Source organism: Pipistrellus kuhlii, unplaced genomic scaffold (assembly GCF_014108245.1).
Source record: "Pipistrellus kuhlii isolate mPipKuh1 unplaced genomic scaffold, mPipKuh1.p scaffold_m20_p_19, whole genome shotgun sequence".
NCBI classification, from domain to species: Eukaryota; Metazoa; Chordata; class Mammalia; order Chiroptera; family Vespertilionidae; genus Pipistrellus; species Pipistrellus kuhlii.
In genome coordinates, this window is record NW_023425504.1 from 7,654,229 (window position 1) to 7,676,032 (window position 21,804).

A 21,804-nucleotide genomic window follows, 5' to 3' on the forward strand; every position below is an offset into this window, starting at 1 on the left:
TTGAAATGTGTTTGAAATTATTTATATGTCATATTTAATTTGTTTATATCTTGTATTTGGAAGACTAGGTAAACACAGTTTAAATTTCAGTGATATTGTAGCCCAGTGATATCCATGGAACAGAGATAGGAATTTTTAACTATAATTTCTGACAATAAGCATGTAGTCTTAAGAGTTTTATGAATTGGTTATAAAAGTTCATGCTAAGTCTCCAGATGCCTGTCTTGCTGCTGTTGTCAATGCTGAGCATTGCCAATTTTTAACTGCTGAAAACAATTTGTATATTATCTTCTTTATAACAACTCAGGACTAGAAATACGTTTGGGGATCCAGTTCGAAAGAGGAACTAGAGAAGACAAAGCAACTGAATTCTTCAGAGGCTATGAATTATTCAGTTGTTAACCACAGTAACTTCTTTAGCTACCATTTTGTGATAATAATATAAACAATTTGATAGATTCCTCTTGAAATTGAAAAATCAGGAAAGCTTTCCACTTGTTCTTAGTCTATGCATAAACTAGAAGAATGTGAAAACTGAGTATTTTCAGTTTTTTATGTTTACCAAGATAGAGTGGTTTAATTTTTGTCTTTTAAAGCAAACCTGGTTATTTTATAGTCACAAAAACTTGAAATTTGAAAATACACCCCAGAGCAAGATGCATGTTATTTTAAACAATTCAACAAATTGTTTTTGTTGTTTTTTTTTATGATGACTGACAAAAAACATTCCCCTTTACCCTCGGAAAAAAGTAATAAACCTATTGAATTGGGCATAGTCGGGGGAGTGGAGGGAATAAAAATCAATTGCCTCTATACAAAAAAACCCATAGTATATAACACTTGAGAAGGAATCAGGTTGTTTCTGAATAGGTTGAATGCATACTAATAATACCAAAATAATGTGTTTTGTTAGAAAATTTGATCAAGGAATCTTCCTGACAGAAGATGTAAAAGTTACCTTGTTTTAAATCTAACTCACTCTAATTTTTTAAAAATTACTTTTATTGTTTTTAAATAGGTTTTTGTTGTTGTTGTTTTGTTTTTTGCTTTCAGAGAGTAAGGGAGAGGGAGAGAGACATAGAAACAAGAATGATGAGAGAGAATCATTGATTGGCTGTCTCCTGCATGCCCCTTACTGGGGATTGAGCCTGCCACCTGGGTATGTGCCTTTGACTGGAATCGAACCCGGGACCCTTCAGTCTGCAGGCCAATGTTCTATCCACTGAGCCAAACTGGCTAGGGCAATAACTTTATTGTTGAAAGTGTTTCAAACATTTCCCTTTTTCCCCCCATTGACCCCCTCCACCTCATTCCCACCCGCCCCCAGGCCTTCATGTTGGATTCTAATCCAGGCTGTTTCTGAGTGCAATGGAGCACAATATAGCTCTTATTAAAATCATACAATTTTGGCAAGCTACTCCAGCCACATTCCCCATTCTAATTTGGTCATTTGTTATTACTGAGTTTCCCCCCTCCCCCGCCAAGGATTTGTTGAAGAGGTAAAGAGTTGCCAACGCAGCATAAGGTATGCAAAACCATTGGTGATGACATTGGAGTTAACACCAAAAGGATGTGCAAGGTCTGGCCTTTGAATTGCAAATGAAGAAATATGAGGGACACTTGCCAGTTTTAGGGCCTTTGCTTACCAACTTTTTAGAGGAGATATATGTCCACTCAGTCCAGAAGCTGCTCTGGATTTCAACACTGACAGTGCCACTTCCTCTGCTGTCATCTGGGGGGGAAAAACTCATGACACCAGACATCTGCCTGATTAGCTCTAGGTTTTGTCATACCCTGGCACATTCGACCCTACCACATACAGGGCTGTGTGGGTTCTGAAATGTGGATCATCTAAAATAGCATACACTCACACATCGTTTCTATTTGACTTCTGGCAGAAGATTTACCTTCCTAATTAAGTTCTGCTTAGACAAATAGAGTAAAATCCCATTTTTATACTTTCCTGGGACTTGAATATTATTACAGAGATCAGACATGTCAGTTGAGGGATTGAATAGGGCAATGGGGAAAAGAAGGAATTAAATTAAACTGATACGTAATGCGGCAGTTTGCAAAGCAGTGAGTTATTAAGGACTTGTTTCACCGGAGACAATGACATACAGGCTTCCCTACCCCTTGGAAGCATGGACATTATTTTAAGAGGTGTCATTAAGGTGTCAAGCTCTTAATAACTTTTATGAAGAGCCCAGTCTGTGAAGCAGGCCTGTATGCTAAGGAACATTCTGTCTTGAAATGTGTCTGTTCTTGGCTAGGTCTCCAGCAAACTGGGGATATTTACCAATGATTGCTGAGAAATGTATGTAATTCAAGAGACTTATTTAGGTATAATTAATGTGCACTATCAATAGAATGTAGTATTTTACTAAAATAGAAAACTAACCACTACTTTTGAAAAACGTATGTTGTGAATGAATGTGTCAACAAGCATTTGTACTGTAGGATACCCAGTTTGCATTCTTTGAAGACATGCTGGTGTTTGAGAATGTGTTTTGAATTGAGAAATCTTGATTTGGGATTTAAAAAATCACCTTCAGGTGAACAAACTGTTAAACCATTGCTCCCCACTCTATTATTTAGTCCTCAAGTCACTTGTTATTTCTTATCTTACCAAAAGTCTCTCAATTTCATTGGGTTTTCAAGGTGTGACATTTGCACATTAGGACTCTGTGACTGTGATTCTAATAGGCAGTAACTTTGCTTCCTTTTGGTGAGGTGCTTTGACAGTGTTCTTAACTTCTCTCAATCATATTCTTCAAAAGGAAGAATCTATTTTACCAAGTGATGGAATATATATAAGCTCTGATTTATCAAGGTCTACCAGAAAAAAATGAGCCTTTTTCTGTCTTCTTTTCTGGGAAAGGTATGCCAAAAGGACAGGTATTTCTGTTGGAAGAAATATCTTCTTAAAAAATATATATTTTATTGATTTTTTACAAAGGGGAAGGGAGAGAGATAGTTAGAAACATCAATGAGAGAGAAACATCCATCAGTTGCCTCCTGCAAACCCCCTACTAGGGATGTGCCAGCAACCAAAGTATGTGTCCTTGACAGGAATTGAATCTGGGACCTTTCAGTCCGCAGGCCGACGCTCTATCCATTGAGCAAACCGGTTTCAGTGGAAGAAATATCTTTTTAAACTTTAAGTTGAAAGGAAAGACTGATGGCAAATACTTATTCACCATCTGTATGGTAAGTGCTGTGCCTGGCATTGTGGAAAGAGGCAGATGTACATGGGAAATAGTATAATTTAACAGTGTATGGCTAGGTATCCAAGTCAGTGGCTCCAGCGTATAGAACATAATGCTGGCTCAGAAGAAGAGAAGCCCCCAGTTATTGAGGTGTGTTTAGGGAAGAACCCATGGAAAGGAGTGATGCAGGATGGACTCTGTAGGTGTAGGACATCTAGGATTCAAATAGGTGAGGGAACTTTTTCATATAACAGAGAGGCACAGTGAAGAAAGTGAAGGATTGTGGAGCAAACAAGATGATGGTGAGAAATGATGGACTTGCTAAGTGTTGGACCAGGTTGAGAAGAAATAGGAATGCCAGCCTGAGAGTGTGGACTTGAATTTGTAAGTAGTTATCGGCTTGGTTCTATGAGGCTGAGAGACATGGATAGTAACTAAAAGCACCATTCCTGATGTTACTGGCATCTGAACTCTCAGATACCCACCTTACTGTGTTTGTTTTGTTTGTTAGGCACAAATATTGTTTGTGATCAGATGGAGGAAAGTTAATTAACAAATTAATTAATTAACTAATGTCTGTTAGGCATTGATAAGCAATTCAGAAAATGACATAGTTTTGAAAACGTGTCTCACATATAAACAAGGAGTGCCAAAAGTCATTGCCAGATGTATTATTGAAGGTAATCTCCAATTAAGAAAATGGTAGCGACTTTGGCACAACATCTTTCCTACCTGGATTAGCTGGTATAAGAGGGACTTTGTACATGTGGTTTATTGTCTCTTTCAAATTGCCTGTTACACCTTTCTTGCTTCTCATGAGTTAATTTGCCATATTTTCCTGTCCCATTCTGCTCTGGCTGCACCTTGGAGCTTGTTTTAGAGCAGAGTATGAGCAGATGAGTATGACTTAGAGTGTTTGTTATTTAAGCTATCTTACAGTAAAACAGTACAAAAAAATATAGCCTGCCCAGCCAGCATGGATTAGTGGTTGATCGTCAACCTATGAACCAGGTCATGGTTCGATTCCCGGTCGGGGCATATGCCCAGGTTGTGGGCTTGATCCCCAATGTTGGGGGTGCAGGAGACAGCCAATCAATGATTCTTTATAATCATCACTGATATTTCTATCTCTCCCCCTCTCCCTTCCTCTCTGAAAAAAAAATGTAGCCTACTCTAGCAAAGCAATAAACCCCACAATTCTTCTCTATAATGCTTAGGTCATGGTGCTTTGTGAGATTTAAAGGAGTCTGGGATAGGCCAGCAATTGCAGACTTTGCCCATACTCGCACACAATTCTATGAAATACAAAAGCATGGAGTTTGAAGCACCTTTGGTCACCTCATGGTCATAGGGCTTAATTTTGCTGATGAGTACAAGTGTATGTTATTTTTAGATAATACCTTTCCTGGAAACTTTCATGGAAATTTTTTATCCTTAATAATATATACATATATGTCTTTCAATTTATCTATTTAGGTATAATTGATATACGATATTATATTAGTTTCAACTGTGCAACATAGTGATTTGGCACTTCTATAGATTGCAAAGTGGTCACCACAATGTCCAGTTACCATATGTCACCTCACAAAATTAATACAATATTATTGACTATATTCCCTATTCCATACATTACATCTCCATGACTTATTTTATAACTGAAAGTATGTACTTATTAATCTCTAAGATCTTATGATTTAATCACTCATTTCACCCCCCCCCCCTAACCCTTTTCCTCTCTGGCATTCACCAAACTGTTTTGTGTATCTATTAATCTGGGTTTTGTTTTCATTTGTTTTGTGTTGTAGATTCCACATATAAGTGAAATCTGTGGTATTCATCTTTCTGTGTTTGACTTATTTTACTTAGTTCAATACCCTCAAGGCCCATCCATGTTGTCACAGAAGGAAAGATTATTCTTTTTTATTTTACTGTAGTTTCAGCAATACTTTTTCTTTAATTATGATTAATCATGTGTTGGTGAGAGCGTTTAAAGATTCATTAACCCATTAAATAGTTTATGAGCAACTATTATGTGACAAGCATTCTTCTAGTCACTAAGGATACAAAGGTAAAGAAGTTTTCTGAAAACTGGATTTATGGGGCTTATATCCTGGGCACAATTTAATTTTTTCTGACAATACATCCTATTGATCAACCAATAAATGGTTATTTATCAAATGCTTGATCTATCTTACCTAATAATATAAAAACATGTAAATTGACCATACCTCCACTACACCCACAGCCAGAGTGAATATGCAAATTAACGTAACTATGATGGTGGGTTAATTTGTATATGCAGGCGTGGAGCAGCCAGGAGGGGTGGGACACCTGCTATGAGGGGGAGAGGGTGCAGAGGAGGGAGCTACAGAAGCGGTACTCTGGAAAGAAGTGAGGACTTGCTGGCTCCCAGGCAGCTGGGAGTGAAGCCAAGGGAAAGGAGGCATATTATTGCATGAATATCGTGCAGTGGGACTCTAGTGTTGAATATTGAGCCAGGGCTATGGGAGCAATTTGGACTTCAAAGAGTCTGCCTTATAATAGTAAATCCAGGGCTAATCTTAACACCTACAGAATAAATAGGGAATATTACAGTGGTGGATGATTGAGGGCTTAAAAGTGCAACTTCTATAAAGACTATAAGAGTGTAACTCTTCAGAAGAAAAATATGTGAGGGTAAGTCAATAGAGGTCTTAGGGAGGACTGCAGATGAAACTGCCAGACAAGCTTCTGCTTAAACTTCAAGCCTTAAAGCAACTGTGAGGGGTTCCTTTTTTCTTTATTATTTTTAAAAATATATTTTTATTGATTTCAGAGAGGAAGGAAGGAGAGAAAGAAACATCAATGATGAGAGAGAATAATTGATTGGCTGCCTCCTGCATGCCCTACACTGGGGTTTGAGCCTGCAACCCAGGTATGTGCCCTTGACCAGAATTGAGCCCAGGACCCTTCAATCCTTAGGCCGATCTCTCTATCCACTGAGCAAAACTGGCTAGGATGGGTTCCTTTTTCTCATTGCCCTCCTCCTGCCTTAATTTTGTGTGGAGTTCATTTAACACCAGTATCTCCTGTATGTGGATGTCACAGTGAAGCAGTTGCTTCTGCTAGACTTTCTGGCTCTTACCATAAATTATAGCATGTTCCTAGGAAAGCACGGACTGCAGGAGCCTTCTTCACAGCTGAGTCTCCCCCTTAACTGCCTGGACTGTTACATATGCAGGGGCTGTCAACTATTATAATTTATGAGGATATTCTCATAATCTTCATATGTATTATTTGGTTCTCTCATCACAAGGAGTTCTAAAATAAATAGCACTTAGAATGTCTATTTTATTTGTTCATCCTTTATGTGATAGGACAAGGAAAAACTATGAAGGATCTGGACATTGATTTGGGACCACACATTCAGGCATTCTTCAATGTAAAAATTGATTATTTTCCAAAAGATCATTTTTAAGTTATTGTTGGGAACACAGAAAACATTTTTTGATAGAAACTAGGGTCTATACAATGATTATGTTTTTTGGCTGGCTCATAACAACCTACTTAATAACTAATGTTGCTGACTTTAAAACTCTCAGAGACTAAGTAGCAGGTGTGATGCTATGTCTTTGGGAAAATGTGTTCTGCATTCCAATTTGGAACACTAGAAAATAAGTCCCTTTTTTTTGAAGGGGTAGGGTGAGGGGCTTGGGGAGGACATCCAAAGTCTGGCACACAGATGCTCCAGCAGCTGAAGCATCACTCAAAACTGGCAGCCAGTATGGCTCCTGCAAAGGCTCTAGTGACAGGAGCACAGGAGGAGGGGGCGTGGGCAGGCCATATTGACTGGCTGGCTGACAGGCAGCAGGGTCTAGGCCTCCCACTTTCTATCCTTGGCTTGGCAAGCATTATTAATAGGAGAGGTTTTATCTGTCCCTTTCCTTTACGTCTGTTCTCTTTTTGGTCAGATTATCCGAAGCAAATTGTTCTATCTCTTTATCCTTATTTTATTTTATTTTATTTTATTTTTTAATATATTTTTATTGATTTTGTACAGAGAGGAAGGGAGAGAGATAGAGAGTTAGAAACATCGATGAGAGAGAGTCATTGATCAGCTGCCTCTTGCACACCCCCTACTGGGGATGTGCCCGCAACCAAGGTACATGCCCTTGACCGGAATCGAACCCGGGACCCTTCAGTCCCCAAGCCGACGCTCTATCCATTGAGCCAAACCGGTCTTGGCTATCTCTTTTCCCTTAATCCTGTGACTGTCCCCACCAAGATGCCTGTATCATTCCTCATTCATTCTTTTGAACACTTAATACTCACCTGAAGATGAATCTTTGTTGTGAAGAAAATGTTTTTCTCCTAAAGAACTGTAGCAAGGAAGGATGGAAGTAAAAGTGTGTGAAATATTGATGTTAGTGATGCTGAGGAAGTGGATTTGGTGAGTTTGCAATGAGGAGTGAGCAGCGAGGGATTACCCTTGGATCTTTATTCCTGTCATAGGAACTCTATGGAGCTGGATTCTATGAGATTCAAGTAATCTAGAAGCCCATAATAATTATGTACTGATTCTATATAAAGCCACAGAGACAAAAGGACATAAATGGTTAAACCTGCCTACAATAACAGTCCAAGTCCCACCAGGCAGAACCAGCAAGATTGAGCCAGGATTTATAATTAGGTCATTTTAAAATGACATTTTAAAAAAGCAAACTTATAAACAAACAACAATTACGATAGGCTGTGCTACCCCATACTGCCTTTGCTTTGATTCTATACTATCCAACAAATTTCTAATTCTAATTTGGCTTTCCACATAGAATTCTCTATTGGGAGAGAGTTATCTGGTCATAAAATGGGAATGTTTAATATTCTTAATGCTTCACTTTAAAGTAAAAATCAGCACATTGGCATTTTGGTTTATGCATTGACCTTTCATGAACTTGGATGGTGTGAGCCCATTCTCAAGAGTCTTGAGGACTGAAGATCAGATTCTGGACCTTGGGCACACTACCAAGATGCTGCCTTTCAGAGTTCCTATTTAGATGATGGGCCAGCACATCTCTCACTCTCCACATGGGAAACAGAGCCATAAACAAACTGGCATTGCTTTCCTAAATCCTCACAACTACTCAGCAGTGACAAATCTCAGATTGGAGTTAAGGTCTTCTGACCCTTGCACCAGTGCTGTCTTCAGTTCATCGATGTTTTTGCAACCACATGCATTCTCTCATTTAATATTAAGAGGTAGCGTATACCTAGTAAGCATATAACTAACAATAAAGTAGCATATAATATACCATTACCACCAAGGAAGTTAGAATACACCCAATATTAAAAAAGCATTATAAATTATTAAATAAGTCAGATCTTGTTTCCTAAATTGCTGAAATGGAGAGAAAGGAAGGAAATACGAGAGGAGTAGAGAACAAGCAGGATTTGCCCTCTTAACTTTGCTCCACATCAAATAGGAACAGTTATTATTTAAAACCAGGCAGGTGCAAATGCCATCCATTGCATTCTACGGTAGTAAGTGGAATATAAGTGCCTAGTTGAATCTAATTTCTGAGCTTAGAGCATTATTTGTCACTGACTTTGTGACTACTTTTCATAGGAGCTATGTGGAAGCATCCCAGGTTGCATTCACAAAGCCACGAGCAGTACCACCCAGTGAAATATGACTAAGCAGCTCAGATTTTCTTGCTCTGTTGCCCTATGTAATGGCATTTCCTCCAAAGTTCAGGGATTAACAGAAGCAGCTTGTTCAGTTGTGAGAATTCGAAAATGTGATTCAAGATGGGCTAAGTTAATTTAAGATTTTATTCAGTAAGAACAATAAGAACAAGTGAGAGTTGGAATGCTCCTAAAATATTTGGAATTTTTTTAACTGGCCTGAAACATAAGCTATGTCCACGTGGTTTCACTCAATCCCTTCCTTTTCGGTTGATTGGATTTAACAATTGAGTGATGGAGCCTATTGTGATCACTTCAAACCCTAAATTAACTTTAAATGGAAGTCGATTGAGTGGGACTGAAGCCTCATGACATTAGAGACATGACCTAGTTCTGAATCAGTATATAGTATGGCTTCTCTTAACATAGGTGTGGCTAGGGCTATGACTGTTAACTTAGGTGGTTAGAACATGATGCCAAGGGAATGGTTTAGCTTGGTCCTATACCCATGGGCTGGACCCCCACCCTACCAACAACTTCACAAATATGGATGGTGGCTTATAAGGTGAAACCCAATGAACAAATAAGAGTAGCTCAGTGCATCCCTTCCCCACTTCTGGCAAAAGTTAGCTGCTGGGTCAGGACCATCTTGAAATGAAAAGTATTGCACAGGAATTAGGGAAGACCCTGTGGAAAAAAAGTCTTGTCATATGGGGTATTTTCTCTTTGCCATGGTTTATTGTATTAGTCATGTTAGAGGTTGTAACAAAGTTCCTGCAGATGGTACAGATGCAGCAAAGGATTTTTTTTTTGTATGTACAAACCCATGGGTTTCTTTTTCATTTTTAAAAATAGTTCATGAAAACATAAGTATGCATGCAGGACTAAAACGTCCCTCACAACACTTTCTAGTGAATATTTATTGATTCCATCACTTTTTTGCTTTGTGACTTAAGTATTCTGAATCTCAGTTTACTCATTTATAAAGTGAGGGAAATAATTGTACCTACAATACAGGTTTACTGGGAGAATCAAGTGCAATGATGAATATCTATCTATCTATCTATCTATCTATCTATCTATCATCTCTATATCTATTCATCCTCATCAAACATGGTGTCAGCACATAACAAGTGCTCAGTAAATCAGTAAATTATAACTATAAGATTAGTAAGGGAATGGAACAAGGGGTTGTGGAAGTTTTTCCTCATGTGTTTCCTTGTGTTTGTCAGTTCAGAAAAAATGTCCTAAAACAGCATACATGTTGAAAGTGAAAACTACTTCAAAAGGATCTATTTGTAAAGCATAAAAATATTAACTTCTGTGCAGTTTATACTGGCAGATCCCAACAGTTCAGAATTAACACCTGCTGTTTAGTGGATAGAAAATAGGTTTTGCTGTCATTGTAGATGTTCAAAATGGAAAAATGTGGGGAAATATTGAAAAAGTAAATGCTTTGTCTGATATTAGATGCTGATGTAGGATTGGACCTTAGAAAGGCTATATATAAATACTTTAAAAAATCTTCAGTGAAGTTTAATCCTTGTCTCTCCTACTGCTTACCCGGAGTAGAGTAAATGTTTTTGTTGTTTCTGCTGTTATACTTGAACTTTGCCTCATCCCATTGCTGGAGCGGGACCTTGAAACCATCTAGCGATAGTCCAAGAAGCAGTCATTTCTTGCTGCATTACTTGTGGTAAATGGAAGAGAGAATCTTGCTGTTCATTTGACCTTCATAGATCCAACTGGAACTAACCATCTAATTTCTGAACCAAAATAAGTATAGAGAAAGTTAGTTTCATATGATATTAAACATGCTATCAAAGTTTACACAATATACCAGAAGAATAGTATCATCACATGCAGCATAAATATGCAAATATGCATTACCTTTTTATTGGAAAACTTTTTTATTTTTAAAAATATTTTTATTGATATTAAAGAGGAAGGGAGAGGGAGAGAGAGAGATAGAAATATCAATGATAAGGGAGACTCATTGATGGGCTGCCTCCTGCATGACCCCTGCTGGGATCAGGTCCACAACCCAGGCATGTACCCTTGACTGGAATTGAACCTGAACTCTTCAGTCCACAGGCCAATGTTCTATCCACTTAGCCAAACCAGAAACCTTTTTGTAAAGCCTCACCTGAAGATACAGTTTTGTTGACTTTGAAAGAGAGTAGAAGGGAGAGGGAGAGAGGGAGAGAGAACATTGATCAGTTGTCTCTCATTGTACCCCAACTGGTGATCAAACCTGCAACCTGGGTATGTGCTCTGACTGAGAATGGGATCCATAACCCTTCAGTGCATGGGATGATGCCCCAATCAACAGAGCCACCTGGTCAGGGCTGCATTACCTTTTAACAAGTCCCAGAGTGCTTTGTCGTTTGGAAAAGAGATTGGTTTTCCATTTTATATATATAAATTATTGGGCTTAGTCTTAGGCAAAGGGCCTGTACTATAACTTAATTTTCCTTGTTCTCCTTACATTCCTCTCCACATTGTGGGGTTCTACCTTGATTTTTCCCAGTTGGACCATGGTGACCTTAGTTTTTCTCCACAGCATCATCTCTAAACTTGGTCTTATTCTCCACATTTCCAGTAAGGTATAAAAGACTGATAATTAAGTTGTTGTGTTCCCTCCAAATAATATTCCCATTTTAGCAGGGGCCAATCTCAAGTGCATAGAAGAATGATCTGGGGTGGAATTTTCAATAGCATTCAATTTGAGGCTTGGATGGATATGGTACAGTGGGGAGTGTTCGTGGTTATATATAATCTTCTAACTGCTCTGGAATCATAACCTTTGGGCATTGCCTTCTCTACTAGTCCCTAGAGACCTCTTCCAACTTCTGTGTAGTTTCTAGTGCTACAGAATAGGCTTGCAGTGAGAAGAACAGTGTCTGTAGGTAAACTCTAGTTTTCTAAAAAGGAAACTGTGCATAGTCCAGGCAACTTCCCTCAAGCAGACACAATGACTTTCGTTGATGCATATTTTATTTTTCCATCAGTTTATTTTTCCCCCCATTTAGTCAAGTACCAGTACAAGTGAATAATGCCAGTGTTGCCACATATGGGCAGTCAATTAACCTAGATAAGGAGCAACATAAAAAAGAGAAGGTTTTAAAAATATATATATATATATATATATATATATATATATATATATATATATTTTATTAATTTTTTACAAAGAGGAAGGGAGAGAGAGAGAGAGTTAGAAACATTGATGAGAGAGAAACATTGATCAGTTGCCTCCTGCACCCCCCCCACCTGGGATGTGCCCGCAACCAAGGTACATGCCCTTGACCGGAATCGAACCTGGGACCTTTCAGTCCACAGGCCGATGCTCTATCCACTGAGCTAAACAGGTTTTGGGGGAAAAAGGGAAGGTAGTTAAAATATATACATATTTTTATTGATTTCAGAGAAGAAGGGAGAGAGAGAGAGAAACATCAATGATGAGAGAGAATCATTGATCAGCTGCCACCTTCACACCCCCTGCTGGGGTTTGAGCCCATAATCCAGGAATGTGTCCTTGACAGGAATCAAACCTGGGAGCCTTCAGTCCATAGGCCAGCACTCTATCCACTAAGCCAAACCAGCTAGGGCGGGAAGGTTTTTATCAGACCATTTGCTTTCATGCCTTATTCTTTGAATACTTACTTATTATTATTATTTTAGATTCTACCCATGTCTACTCAACCTACCCAACAAATGTATCCATATATACACACATATTTACATTCCTCTGAGGAATTCTGAGCTAAAAATAAATGACTTTTTTTTTTTTTTTTTTACTTTGTTACTATTTTGGCAAACGTCATTATATTAAGCGAGAGTCAATAAGTCTGGAATCCCTTGGGTTACTAGATACTCTTACCAGCATCTACTGGAACTTTTTCACCCAAGCTTCGACAAACTAAAACAGAATGTCTATCAATTTATTCCTGGAAAACTTTGAAATACGTAGTAACACTCAGAAATATATTTGGAATGTAATATCATTTAACTATTTAGTAATATTGGCATTGGCCTTTTACTAAAAGTATATTAATGCCTCATTTTTTCTTAAATATATATTTATTGATTTCAGAGAGGAAGGGAGAGGGAGAGAGAGATAGAAGCATCAATAATGAGAGAGAATCATTGATTGGCTGCCTCCTGCACTCTCCCTACTGTGGATCATGCCCATAATCCAGGTTTATGCCCTTGATCAGAATTGAACCTGGGACCCTTCAGTCCGCAGGCTGATGCTCTATCCACTGAGCAAAATTGGCTAGGGAATTAATGTCTCATTTTTGATGTGAAAGGGTTCTTTAATCATTTTAAGTTTGAACGCAAAATATTTATTGATTAAGTGAATAGTTGAGCTGTGAATTCCAGAGTAGGCAGACTGCTATAAACTCATATTTGCCTATATTATCTACTGAATGTCCCTTCACTCAAAAAAAAAATCCATATATTTTTAATTTATAGATGATTTTAGATCTTCAGTAATATGTACACAAACAAGATAGGGTTAGGGTTAGGGTTGGAAAATTTTCTTTAGATATGGCTCCCAGAAAACAGGCAGATTAGAAATGGAGCAAATGGCTTTACTTAATGGGAAGATAGATCCTTCACAATGTTAGATCCAATCATGTTCCACATTCTATTCTCATCACCACATTTGTGTGTGTGTGGCGGGGGGGCAGGGGGGATAGGCGAGGAGGGATGTAAACTCAGACATCTTGGAACAAAATGTTTTTATTGGGTCGGCAAGTAAGTAATTGCGGATTTTTTAAAGAAAATCAAAGACAATTTTTTCATGGAACTAAATAACTTTATTCTGTAATGTATTGCCCATTTTGATCAATGACCTTTTGCCATCTTTCAGGCAGCATCATAATCCCACGTTCAAAAAACTTCTGGTTTTTATTAGCAAAAAACTGAATCAGGTACGATTTGACATCATCATCATTATTGAAATTTTTACCATTCAAGGAGTTTTGTAAAGATCGAAACAAAAAGTAATCAGATGGTGCAAGGTCAGGACTATATGGTGGATGTGGCAAAACATCCCAACCAAGCTCCATTAATTTTTGCCGAGTGACCAAAGATGTGTGTGGCCTTGCATTGTCATGATGGAATACAACACCTTTTCGATTTGTCAATTCGGGCCGCTTTTCTTCAACTGCATTGTTTAATTTCATTAGTTGTTCAATGTAGACATCAGAATTGATCGTTCGGTTGGGTGGTAAGAGTTCAAAGTAGACAATTCCTTTGTAATCCCACCAAACTGATAACAAAACCTTCTTTTGATGAATATCAGCTTTTGATGTTGTTTGAGTTGGTTCACCTGGCCTGCTCCACGATCTTTTCCGCTTGATATTGTTGTAAACAACCCATTTTTCATCGCCAGTTATCAGTCGTTTTAAAAATGGATCATTTTCATTACGTTTCTTTAGCAAATCGCAGCTGCTAATGCGTTGCGTTAACTGTGATTCTTTCAGTTCGTGAGGAACCCATGTATCGAGTTTTTGAACATAGCCAAGTTGTTTTAAGTGATTTTCAATGCATGTATGTGATACATGAAGCTTCTCTGCAATCTCACGTGTTGTACTGTGACAGTCCGAATTGATTATTGCTTTGATTAGGGCGTCATCAACTTCAACTGGACAACCAGAGCGTTTTTCATCTTTGAGTGAAAAATCACCAGAACAAAATTTGGCAAACCAATTTTGACACTGCCGTTCTTTTAAGGCTTCGTCACCATAAACAGCACATAACTTTTTATGAGCTTGCGATGCGTTTTTCCCTTTGTGGAAATAAAAAATCAAAATATGACGAAAATGTTCCTTTTGATTTTCCATTTTTCAACGAACGCCAAACGAAAACTACAAAACAGATCAAAAAACTTTTTTTACTGTTTAACAGCTGAATAGCCAACTATCAAATAACAAAATGTGTTTTACATTTTTACTACGTCTGTAAACCTAAAAATTCAACTGAAGCCATATATGTGTGAAACCCGCAATTACTTACTTGCCGACCCAATAGTAGGTGCATTTCCATCCAGAAAGTGGGCATCTGGTTACTTACAGATGTACATATCTAGATCATTGACTGGCAGATTAATAGATTGTGCTTGTACTTGAGAATACTTCTAGTTTCAAATACACATATGTGAGACTAAAAGAAATTTTGATACATTTTAATACATTGAAGACATTTTAAAATTAGTAAATTTTCTTTAAAACAACAACTGACTGGTATCTTCACTAGGAACATTTTGATATCAGAATTACAGTTAAGAATGGCAAAGTGAAATATTCTCTTTATTTAATGTTTTGTTGCTGACAGTTGAGTAGTATCAGAAAGGCCAAAAATCATATCCAGGAAAGTCACTTAAGGCCAGGAAGAATCTATAAGTTCAGGCAGGCAGGGGTTCAAATTCATGAAGAATGTTTAAGCAGCAGAAATCAGAAACAGGGGCTGGAAGAGAAATGCATATCTGGGTGAAACATTTAGGCAATGTGGAATTGGGATCACAGGCTTTGGGATCCAGTGGGTAGCAGTGGGTAGGACAAAGAGCAGAGAGGAAAACACATCTGACAGTGCTCCTACTGAGTATAATGAATAAACTTTACAAATGAAAAAGTGTCAAAAGGGCTCCACCCCCTTTTTTGTCTACTTTTATGGACATTATGTAGGTGATGTGCATTAACTGTAACCCATGCATACAAGTTTCCTGTAACTGGGTTAGAGTATTGATATGTTCAGATTACAAGAGTGGTCCTGAGTATGCACTGTGCATTTCCTGGTAGGCCCTGCGTTCTCATCTGGGCTCTCATTTCCCATTACTGCTTTATTCTAACTCACTGCTGGCCTGCCAAATGTCGTTAGGCAACTCAGCTGCTGCTTTCATTTCTCCAAAAGGTATACAGAGGTTTGGGTCTTGGGTTTTACTTTTTTTTTTTTTTTCTTTTTTTTTTCTTTTCTTCTTAGAGCTAAAGGAAATGGTCTTTTGATAGTTGTGTTTGTTGAGTTGAATACTTATGGTATCTTACAGTTTCAATGTCCTTTCTCATAGGTATTTGATCCTGATGACCTTTATTCAGGAGTCAATTTCTCCAAGGTTCTGAGCACTCTTTTAGCTGTTAACAAAGCAACAGAAGGTAAGTAGGGATTGTGATTTATGAGTTTCTGGTTGACATGTTTGGATCCACATGTTTCTGATTACCCAAGAAGCTAACTATGGCCAGGATTGTTTGATTGGTGCAAAGTTCTCCCCTTCCACCAAATAAACTTAATGGGTGTCAAATGCTTTAATTTTTAATGGTTTTAGGATTTATTATTAATTTTTATTGGAGTGACACTGGTTAAAAAAGTTATACAGGTTTCAGGTGCACAATTCCACAACCCATTGTCTGTATGCTGTATTGTGTGTTTACAAACCAAAGTCAAGTCTCCTTCCATCAGCACTTATCCCCATAGTCCATCCTCCAGCTCATCCCCTCTCCCTCCCCCAACAATCATCACACTGCTGTTTGTCTACGAGTTCTTTTTCTTTTTTCATTTTTTTGTTCAATCCCTTCACTCCCCCATCCCAACAGCTGTCAACCTAATTTCTATCTGAGTCTGTCTCTATATTGCTTGTTAGTTCATTTTATCCATTAGAGTCCACACATGAGTGAAATCATATGGTACTTCTTTCATTGACTGGCTTATTTCACTTCACATAATGTTCTCCAATTCCATGATCTCACTTATTTATGGATTATAAGGAACATTATAAACTGATGAACAAAAAGATAGATACAGAGACAGTAAAGCAACAAACAGACTGTCAAATTACAGTGGGGAGGGTAGGGAGATATGGGGGAGATAAGAGATCAACACAAGGACTTGTATGCATGCATATAAGCATAACCAATGGATGAAAAGCTCTGGGGAGGGAGGGCATGTATGGGAGTGGGGGGAATTGGTAAGATATATACACCTTAATAAATATAATACCTTAATAAATAAGATATAATACCTTAATAAAAAAAGAAAAAAATTATATGGTACTTGTCTTTCTCTGACTGGCTTATTTCACTTATCATAATGCTCTCCAGGTCCATTATAGTTCAGAATTTAAACATACCTATCACAGATGTCATTCTAATACCCTTAATATAATGATAAGAATCAAGAAACTATTTCATTCAGCCAGGACCGGTTTGGCTCAGTGGATACAGTGTCGGCCTGCGGACTGAAAGGTCCCGGGTTCGATTCCGGTTGAGGGCATGTACCTTGGTTGCGGGCAATCCCCAGTAGGGGGTGTGCAAGAGGCAGCTGATTGATGATTCTCTCTCATTGATGTTTCTAACTCTCTATCCCTCTCTCTTCCTCTCTGTGAAAAATCAATAAAATATATTAAAAAAAAGAAACTATTTCATTCAAAGCTATTGAATACGCAACTGAGTGTAACAAGACCAAAAAGAAAAAGAAAACAAGTTCCCTTTTCCATAAAGTTTACAAAACTATAGCTGTTACTTCCCTCTCTCCACTAGAGACATTTTTCTCATTGTTTTTTTTGTATGTCTTTGTCCATGTAAAGCACATGTGTCAAACACAAGGCCCGCGGGCCAAATCCATCCCGCCAGGCCTCGCAATGTGGCCCGTACCGCGCTGTCATCACTGCACTCCGCTGCGTTTTCATCACAATGACAGTTTATGACTGTTCAGTAAACCATTTGGCCCGCGATTTAGGCTGGATTTTAGATTTTGGTCCCTTCTCTGATTGAGTTCGACACCCCTAATGTAAAGGAACCCCTTAAGAATCTTGCACTGGAAATGAAGCCTCAGATTCATAGTGAGTGAAGAGAGTATCTTTTATTTAGATCTTAATACCCACCACATTAGAGGCATTAAATATAAATCCTACTAATTGTGAAGAAAATGAAGATTACCTTAGAGCAGCAACTTTCAATCTTTTTTATCTCATGACACATATAAACTAACTACTAGCATTCTGTGGTACACCAAAAATCTATTATATTTTTGCCAATCTGACAAAAATAGGTATAATTTAAAAATATATATATTTTATTGATTTTTTACAGAGAGGAAGAGAGAGGGATAGAGAGTTAGAAACATCGATGAGAGAGAATCATCGATCAGCTGCCTCTTGCACACCTCCTACTGGGGATGTGCCCACAACCAAGGTACATGCCCTTGACCAGAATCGAACCCGGGACCTTTCAGTCTGCAGGCCGACGCTCTATCCACTGAGCCAAACCGGTTTCGGCAAATAGGTATAATTTTTATTGATTTACAAAAAAAAGAAAAAAAAGAAAAAATAGTAATTACATACACTTTTTGCTCCAAAGTGACTTTAAAAAAATCAGGTGCATGTATTTGTATATAAGGATTTCTGGAACCAAGAATTAACCAATCAGATGCAACCTTATTATGCAACATGACCAATAAGATGTAACTTCATTATATGACCTATATATTTATGGTTCAAGACAGAGCATTCACACTGGATGACTATTGTGTTGGCTGTTGTCAGTTTTTTATTTGACAATCTAAGGGAAAAGATGTTAGTAACCCTGCCTAGCTAACTAGTCAGGTATTGCAGGTCTTAAAAATTCTTGCAGTACACTGATTGAAAATCACTGCCTTAGAGTATAATGTCACACTTTATGTGATATAGTATCTTACCTTCAAATGGGCAGTAACAATCATAAAGTGCTTTGAGCCCTTACCATGGATATAGGCTGTCTTATGAGCCTTAAGTAGTCTCATTCAATCTTTGAAACAACCCTGCAAGTAGGTATTATTATTAGATCCATATTACAGATAAGGAAAGTCAGGCCCACACTTGCCCCTCTAGAAAGTATGTGGCAGAGTTGGGATTCAAACCCACATCTGACTGATTCCAGAGCTCTTACGCCTAAACACCAAGTCCTGGTGCTCCAGCTATTGGAGAGTCAACAGAGTGTGCCCAGCACTGCCAGATACTACAAAGGAAGTGTAAGATATGATCCCTGCTATTGAGAAAATTACCATCTATTTAGGGAGATTCAACTTACCCACGTGAGACAATTAGAGAAGAAGAGCAGACAATATAATCAAGTGCCAAATAGGATGGAGTATCTAGGAAGCTATCAAGTAATTATAGTTTTAGTCAAAAGAGCTGTATATAATAGCAATAAATGTAAAAATACTTCTCCAAAGTTGTTCTTTTGCTACTTGGAAAAAATACTTTTGCACTTATTGCAAGGCGTAGAGCAGAAAGTACAGCTAATTCAAGTAACTAAATTTAACACACATGACAACTCTCTAGTTCTGGGCAGGGAGAACCGTATAATTCTAACATATGCCATGAAAATTATATGTTCCTTTGCCAAACACTCCTAGCAAGTTTTATAGTCTCTTACCTCACCACAGATATTTATAAAATACAAGGAGGTGAAAGTTAAAACCCACAGTATCAAGAAAACTACTTGGATACTAAGCTTGTCGCCTAGGGAATGTTTGGGCTTTATACTTTTGCAGTTTATATCTTTTAAAAATAAATGGAGAGGAAAAGAACCGTCATTTGAATTTGTCAAGAAGCCAGCTCCTCTCTTTAGTACACTATCAGCATACTGAAAACATCTAGCTCAGCGCTGGTGGGATCAAATTTCATAAGGTCTCAAGGAAGGGAAGACTCTTGAGTTAGATTTAAAAAAAAATTAGTCTAGTGTTAAGATTGCATCTTTCCCAGACACACTCACTCATTCTTGTTCTCCCTCCCCGCACCAGGCAAAGGGAGATTTCACATTCTATATGCCACACATATTGTTATATGTGAGGAAGAAAAAAACCACTTAGTTATAGGCCAGAAAACAAAGATAGAAATTTGAAATATTTCAAAGTAATAAGAGCCACAAACAGCTGTCTGGTAACCAATATAGTTCTGCCTGGGCTAACAGGGCATACTGTTGCAATTGGCTCAGGAGGGAAGAGCTGTAGGGAAATGGGTTAAGAGAAAATGTGGCTCTGTCGCTGTTTTTCTTTCTACTGGAGAGCAATGGCCAGTAAGGTTAAGAAAAAGAAGTTGGCCACCAAAAAGGGAGGGGGAATGAAACACACTTGGCACATTCATAATGATGACAGAATTATAGTCAGATTGCCTTTGATAGTGTTCCATGGAAGATAATGTTATGTTGTCGATGTTTTTCTGACACGAGTGGTTCCCTTTACCATGCCTTTTCCTCTTTTCACAGATCAGCTATCAGAAAGACCATGTGGACGTTCCTCTTCTCTTAGTGCTGCTAATAGTTCTCAGACAAATCCACAGGGAGCAGTTTCTAGCACAGCTCCAAGGCTGCAAAGGCAGTCAAAGGCAGTGGTAAGTATTGTTCCCAATTCCTCCTGCCTGTTTGAGAATCCAACCAATTTGATTGATAACTCGGTTGAATTTCCATATGTAGTAAGATAGCCATCCTGTTTGCTCGGGGCGTCTGGAGAAAACTAATTTTAAACCTAGCACAAATTCAGGCTGGCCCCCGGGACAAATCAAAGGTATGCAGAAAATCGAGGTTGAAGCTCCCAAATTCTCTCTCTTCCTAAAATGGAGCAAGTTGTTTAACTATGTATATATGTCATTATGACTACTTCCTGATGGCAGTTTACTGTTATTTTCCCCATCCTTCAGTTTATTAGGGGAACTAAATAGTGCCTGTCATGTAGTAGTAATCAATATTACTTGCTATTGTCATTTTATTTTTCTCTTTGTACGTATGATGGGCCTATAATGAGCTCCTTGGCATTTAGTCTTAACGGGAACTTTTGTTTAGGAAGGAACACCCCATCTTTTGCTCTTTTGAGACATTATTTCTTGTCAAAGCCACCCACTTGCTTTAAGCTATCAAGAGCTATTACTTCCAAAACACTTTAATTACTTCCAAAGCACTTAACCTTTTGAGGTCACAGATCCCTTTGAGAAGCTCCTGAATACAATGGTTCTATATTTCTTGGACCCTCTCAAACTGTGTGCAAAATTTTCTGTGTGTGAACATAGGGGAATATGTGTTTTGGAAAAAGTTCAATTGTGCTCATCAGTTTCTCAAAGGGGCTTGTGATAGATTAAGAACTACTGACGGGGTATTTAATCTATGCCTATGACTAAGTCTCAGCCAATTTAAGATATTCTTAGTAATTGGGATGTGGGAGGCACATGTTATTAAAGTAGGTTAGTAACCTAATCTTGGTCATATAATCACATAAGATAGGTCTATGTATTGGGTAGGGGCATAATCCTTTGTTTCCTGGATTATTTAAAATAAGTATCTTTAGATAATTGATAGGGAGAGAGGGAAATGAAAGCTATGACTCCCTCCAAAATACAAAGTCTCACAAATACAAAAGTTTGCATACAATTTTGAGGAGTTTATTAGTTCCCACTGAGGCCTATCCATGTTAGGCCCACTCCTAAATTAAAAACACAAGACTGAGATGGCTCTGGGTTTTATCCTAGGTCACCCCACTCAATTTGCCTACGTTCATATAATTTCTGCCCCTGCCTCATTTAGATGGGTGCTTCATCTGGTATGGCTTTTGTTTCTTTAGGAGATGTCTGAAAATGGAAGTCACCAGTTGATAGTAAAGGCAAGATTCAACTTTAAGCAGACGAATGAAGATGAACTGTCAGTCTGTAAAGGGGACATCATTTATGTCACTAGAGTTGAAGAAGGAGGCTGGTGGGAAGGCACGCTAAATGGGAGAACAGGCTGGTTCCCTAGTAATTATGTACGAGAGATTAAATCCACTGGTAAGTGAATCTTTTATAAGCCTTTCTGAATGTGACTCTTGTACTTTCTTGGCATTCTACTGAAAATAATTGTAGTTTTAATTGGTTAACAGAAACTGTAATTGTATGTATGTCAAAAAATAAGACTAGAACAGAACT

The 21,804-nt window shown here is 38.1% G+C and overlaps 1 protein-coding gene across 4 annotated transcripts in view; it reads left to right on the top strand.

Annotated features, from left to right (window-relative positions):
- The window catches only part of ARHGEF6 (Rac/Cdc42 guanine nucleotide exchange factor 6), a 131,541-nt gene that overhangs the window by 20,363 nt on the left and 89,374 nt on the right, over positions 1-21,804 (top strand). For all 4 annotated transcript variants that reach the window (XM_045583483.1, XM_036443454.2, XM_045583482.1 and 1 more), the window contains 3 exons: positions 15,949-16,033; positions 20,120-20,244; positions 21,465-21,666. In XM_045583483.1, the coding sequence (XP_045439439.1) occupies positions 15,949-16,033; positions 20,120-20,244; positions 21,465-21,666 (412 nt within the window). The remainder of the gene's footprint in view (positions 1-15,948; positions 16,034-20,119; positions 20,245-21,464; positions 21,667-21,804) is intronic.